The sequence below is a fragment of the Polypterus senegalus genome, chromosome 11, assembly GCF_016835505.1.
Source record: "Polypterus senegalus isolate Bchr_013 chromosome 11, ASM1683550v1, whole genome shotgun sequence".
NCBI classification, from domain to species: Eukaryota; Metazoa; Chordata; class Cladistia; order Polypteriformes; family Polypteridae; genus Polypterus; species Polypterus senegalus.
Window position 1 is genome coordinate 79,170,105 of NC_053164.1, and position 6,457 is coordinate 79,176,561.

At 40.0% G+C, this 6,457-nt stretch overlaps 1 protein-coding gene across 1 annotated transcript; it reads left to right on the forward strand.

Moving 5' to 3' along the window:
• The first annotated feature begins 1,742 nt into the window (after positions 1-1,742).
• ccdc85b (coiled-coil domain containing 85B) lies at positions 1,743-5,521 on the forward strand. Its single transcript, XM_039769126.1, has one exon. The coding sequence runs from the start codon at positions 2,784-2,786 to the stop codon at positions 3,381-3,383; it is 600 nt and encodes a 199-aa protein (XP_039625060.1). The 5' UTR covers positions 1,743-2,783; the 3' UTR covers positions 3,384-5,521.
• Positions 5,522-6,457: the final 936 nt, after the last annotated feature.

Here is a 6,457-nt window from a genome sequence, read left to right on the forward strand (position 1 = left end):
CTTCTTGTGATCCAAAAATGATTCCTCTGTAGCACTGCCATGAAGAACCTCAGTGGCACCTTAAGGCCCTGTCTACATGGGCATTCAAATCTTTGTTAAATGAATGCACTCTGAGTGACCTAGGCATTTAAAGCTGCATTTTGTAGTGGCGCTTACTTGACTTCAATATGACGTTACGTTTGTGTTCATTTGCCTCTAGTAAATGCCAACCTGCAGACCAGATTGTAGTTTTGTGTTTTTACCTTGGCAGTTATTAGGCAGTCCAGAGTGCTTTTAACCTATCGGATTTGAAGCTCATCCTGCATTGGATTTGCGAAATATGAATCAATTGACTTTAAAGTGGAAAGTTGGCTTTATTAGACCTTTTGTGAAATATGAATCAATTGGCTTTATTAAACCTGAACATTGACCTCCTTGCATTAAAAATCTTCCTGATACGGTGTTGTAAAACATTGCAGCCGCTACTGGGTTCACCCTCTGACTACACAGTGTGTGTGCAATCTATGAAGAAATGGGACAATTTCCACATAAGTTCTTCAAATCCTGTCAGATGTCAGTTTCGAGTTTTGATTCCCTGCTGCAGCAGGTACAACACAATTTTACACCTCAGTCAACCAATATGTGAGTCAGTGTTAACCCTGAATAGATAATACTTGTCACCTTAAAGTAAGCAAATATACGTATGAACAGTACACACTCACCCATTGGCATTAATAATCCATTAGTAGCTAAAGTTATGTCATTAGTGCAAATATATATATTTATAGCTGGAAATTCAAAAACGGAGGAAATGAACCACGTATCTTAAAATAGTTTTTTTTCCCCTAAGCTTTTGATTACGACCAGGAATCATCATCAGAAGAAAATGATTAGACTTACAGGAACCCAAGCAATAAATATATAGCAAATAAGGAGGGGAGGATAGGTGGATGTGGTGGGGTTGGGGGAGGTGGGTTGATGAGGCGGGGTTCGAAGGGTCATAAAATCTTGATTATTATTTGCATGTTCTTCTTTTCAATCCTGCATTCAGCTAGACACACATTTCAAAGTAAAATTCAAGGCTAATACTAAATGTGCCAGAGAACTGGCTGAAACTTGGCTACCCAATGATAACGCCATTAACAGACATTTGGACATGAACCTAGCATATGCAGGATTGAAAAGAAGAACATGTTGCTTTTGCTTTAGTGGTCAAAGGCTAATTATTGAAGATATTTTAAGCTAAACGTTATGGATTCTTGCTTTCATCAAGTGCTGTGAACCAATAACAAATGTTTGTTGCTTATTTCCAGTATAAGTTATGGTGTATCACCTGATGACGAGTGATTCATTTCCCTGGTCTTACGGCTTAAGGCGCTCAGATGTACACCTAGACCCGCCTTTTTGTGTGTTTTGGTCCAGCCACAGCTCTACAGACCTGAAACACGACTTGAGACCAATTCCTAGAGTAGTGGTTTGCTTGACAGAGAGCGTTTCAAACTATAGCTTTAGATTCAGGGTAATTACTCTTCTTCCCTTTCGCACATGGTCCCCACACAATAGCACTGATGTCTACTTCCTGTTCTTGGTTCCGTTACGCTGACAGACAAATGGTCAACGATCTGAGACCCAGAAATAAAATCCGGTCCTCATTTTATCAAAGACCGGTGCAGACTTGTTGTGTCGATCGGGGTATTTGCCCGAGGCTCACCTGTAGTGGCGATTTTAAAACCCGGAGTAGATTTTTCCACATTTGTTATTAATCTCCTTTTTTCCAACAGAAGCTGTCGGCTGTTGCCCTGCTGCTTGCCATGCGGAGCTGAGCTTTGTAAGCCATTCTGCCCAACTAGGGGAAACCTCCCAGTATTGCGTTGCCGCTGCCTAAACAATAGGAGCTTACACTGGCGGAAGGATGTAGCGATTCTGAGTGAATTATTTTTTTTTACTCTGTGACGTCATTTTAATATGCAGCAAAAGCGGGGATCAACTGAGCACTGATACCGAAGCTGAATAACATCTGGGCCAGGCAAACAAAGAGATCAAGCTGTAAATAAGAGACTAATATTTCGGTTCAGAGCATCTCTCAGTGTTTACGTCCGAATGCGATTTGTCAGAGGATGAGGGCGCTCCTCCCCAGCTGATTGCCGTAAAGACAGTGACCGCGTTTATTTTCTTTAATGTCTGCAAAAAGAGAAACCCGAAAGCAGCTGATCGCATGCGGTCTTAATCTAACAGCTCCTGGGCTGCCCCAATGATCGTTCGGCTGCCTGCGGAGACACGGGTGTCATCTCTTCGGGACGCTTTGGTGTTCTCTTGCGCCAGTGGGCTGGACTCTTGAAAACGCAGCATAATCGCCGAGCAGATTGAAAGACAGCGCATATTGAAACGCTGAGGGAAAGTGGAGGATGTTTCCACCACATTGTTTATCCTGTCCATTTTTCCAGAAATGCTGTATTTTATTTGCTGGTTCGTGAAGTGGACGACCTTGATAATTTTACCTTACTAAACAGCAAATGCTTCGTCTGCCGGGGTCTGCTTTGAATGGAGGTAGGCAAGGAGGGCATCCCGACGACGTGCTAAGTTTATCAGTGGAAATCAACGCAGCGCACCGCTCCTGCATTGCATGTTATTTTTATGTGTGCTTCTAAATAATTGAATTTAATGGACATGAAAATAAATTAATCCTGCCAGTTCATTATCACGGATTTTTGTTTCTCTGGAAATACGGATTTTCCTATTTTGTTTACATAGGAGAATACATAGAAAGGTGCAGCCAGCCATCGACAATCACGACAGAGGCAACGATGGGGAGCGACAGTGAGATTTTCAATAGAGAACTATCGAAGATGTCCGATGAGGATCTTTTGGCCTGCACCAAGGAAGATCTGGTCATGCGCTTGAGGAAGGAGGAATCAGACAAAATAGCGGCCCTCATCCAAAGAGGCCGATTGATCAAGGAGGTGAACAAGCAGCTACAAGAGCACCTGCTGGAAATCCGAGAGCTCAAACTGGTCAACCAGCGGCTACAAGAGGAGAATCAGGAGCTTCGGGACCTCTGCTGCTTCCTTGACGATGATCGACTCAAAGTGAAAAAGCTAGCTAGGGAGTGGCAATTGTTCGGACACCACGCCGCCAAGGTGATGCGGGAGGATCTCGGAGGCTACATTAAGAAGCTGTCCGAGCTAGAACGTCTACAGGAAGGTTTAGTAAAGGAGAACCTCGATCTTAAGGAGCTCTGCCTGGTGCTCGAGGAAGAGTGCGTGAGCAGGACGGACAGCAGCCCCGCAGGCTCGTCTGAACTGAACCTGCCCTGTATGGCTCGGGACCTTGGGGATGGCAGTTCTAGCACTGGCAGCGTGGGAAGCCCCGACCAACTCCACCTGGTATGCTCTCCGGACGACTAAAGCGAGTGTGGGGACCACCCCCTCCCCCTGATCGTGATTGCACGGGCACCCTCGCTGCGGCGCAGAGCACCTCGGCGTCCGGCCAGCTGGAGCTGCTGAGATTACAGCAGCGCGCTGCGACATTAGGGACAATTGTGCTGTATACTGTCTGTGTAACGGGACCATTCCCAGCCAACTTGAATAGACCTGAGGGAGGCTGTCCTGCACTACGGCTGGGAAGTCCGCTATGTGTAATTATTACTATTTACTTATGAGGGCGATCAATGTGCAATGCAATGCTTTGTTTGGCTTTATTATAACAAACTAGGTTGTTAATATAATTAAGAACATTCTATCGATATCCGCTAACTGGAATTGACTGATTGCATTATAGTTTTGTTGCATTAGCTTGGTTTACACAAAAAAGAAAAAAAAAAAACACCAATAAGTTCTACGTATGCACTGAGGCTGACTGATTTCTGCTGATTGGTAATTTTATGACGACAATGATGATTTTGCTTTAACTTGAATGCTCCGTGCTTAGCCCTGTTCAGCCAATCATCATGCTCACATATTATGGCACAAAACTACTCGGGCTTCGAATTGGTGTGCGGCGAGAGATTGCGCGCGCGCATGTGTGTGTGTATGTGTGTGTTTGAGAGACAGAGAGCTTGATTGCAGTGCAAAATAAATACCGTACATGGAAATCTAGATCTAGCAGGACACTTCGGGTCTACTGATGTTTTTTAAATGCTGCCTATACGTACTTGTTCTCTTTGGCTTTTCTAAATAGTTGTTTTTTATTGCATAATATATAGCCATTGAGATCCTTTATAAAAGGCACTATATGTAAAAACTGTACTATGATTATTATGAAAATAAAATCGATTTTTACCAAATGTCGGGGATGTTAAAATTAAAATAACACTGCAAATATTACAAGTGTTAAAACAGTTTTAGTTGATAGCTATTTGGAGTAATTTTCAGCAAAATGTAAAATGCAGCTCACTTAAAAATAATTTTACTATATGTATATTTCAGTTTAAATCAAAGGTGCTTTTTGGCATGACTAATATCAGGCCTGTTACCACTAGGCAGTATAACATAAAACATTAATATAACGAATAAGCCTACCATAACAGTATAATAACAAATGTATCTTTCATGGTACTGTACTTTTAAAATTAATTGATATAGGAAGCCATCAGTGCATACATAGAAATTGTCAAATTTCAGATTTAAAAGCCCTGATTTCAGATCCAGCTGTTCTAACTACTGGAGGTCAAATATGGAATGGACAGGAGGTGCCAAATTCCAAACGTTTTTTTATTACCTTGTCCTATTTTAGAGGCTGCTGAAAGACTGGAGTGACAGTACCACTAGACTTAGTTAACTAAAATATTTTATCATTTGGAGAATGGTGCTTGAAATCTCAATGCCCAGGAAGATTATTCTCAAAGACTTCAAAGTTCATTAAGGTGCACAGAAACCAACCTACCAAAATGGAAGCTGAGTAACTTTACTGTTAAGGCATAACAGCTTTGATACAAATATATGTAGTGGGCTTTTTATTTTAATGTGATATTGATAGCGTTCTTTGTCATGTTTTTGAAGTGACTGGCTTATAATAGACACAGATAACATGCAGAAAGGTACGTATAAATGAAGAACGTTTTAACAATATCATAAACTGACAGCTAAATGGACTGTTGTTGCATATGTTCATATTGAAATTGTTAACAGTAAAGCTATTTAGATTCATTTTTGGTACTTTATTTTTGGACACCCTAGTAATACAAATGAAAAGCTGCATTTTATATATCAATAAAACTTAAACAAAAAAGATTTATAACTCGGTGATATAGTGCCAATGAAGGGTTGATAAAATAAGCCCTTGTTGATATTACTGTCAAAAGTGTCCTGAAATGTAAAAAGATTGAAAACCCCTATTGGTGGGGGGCTACAACATAATTTTTACTATGTATGGAATTCTCCAAAGCAATTAACCAAACTTTCTTTGGTTTCTGCTGAGTGTAGCAGGCTATACTCAGTTCAGAAGGAAATGCAGGGCCCCTTTTCAGCTTTTGGTAAAAGCAAATTATTCATTAGGTATGATGTTAATTTTGGTATACAAATGTATATACTGATAATGCATATATATATATATATATATATATATATATATATATATATATATATATATATATATATATATATATATATATATATATATATATATATATATATATATATATATATAGTGTGTAAAGCCTGAAGCCCTGACCTGAATTAGGTGGGTTTCGTAAAGGGAGGATTTATATATATATACAGAAAGTGTATAATATAATAATAAAATATTATGTATTGTAAGTGAGGCTGGGTTAACCATTAGGGCAGCCCACGTTAAACCTCAGGCCTTACTGCATACAGGCATATTAACCAGTTGTCCTACAAAAGAATTTCTGTAGCCTAGGCCATTAAAATTATTATCACATTGTTGACTGAACAATATATTCACTCAGTGAACGTCACACAGGGACACCACGGCACTAGACCCTGTTCTGCAGTTTTATTTTTCGAGGACCACTGAGTCAAAGTATAGAGTGAAACAAGGTTGCCAACTGGTCTGGAAATAGAAATGTAGTGGAACGATGCACACTTTATAATGGCAGACAAATAAACACCCAGGTAAGCAATGTCAATCTTGGGTCACTGTGCCTTTTTATGGGTCAGTTACTAACAGGCTATAGTGGAAACAACCAGACATGTTATTCCTTAGTGTCTGCTGTAGTTTTGTCTCAGTAAGTTTGTTTGAATGATTCCAGTCCTGTATGATATATAAATGTGTAAATGATTTATAATATGCGTGTGTGTATACACACAGACATAAATATATGTAATGTTAGCTTCCTAGGCTACAGAAATTCTAATGGTCAAATGGTTATTGCGCTTGTGTGTGTTTGGAGTAAGTATTAATATACAGAAACTCGCATAACAGCATACAACAGCAGAGTTTATTTCAGTCTTTTCCGTTAATTTTATGGGGGATCCATAATTACTTCATGAAATATGTGAGCTCAGTTACTATGAGAACA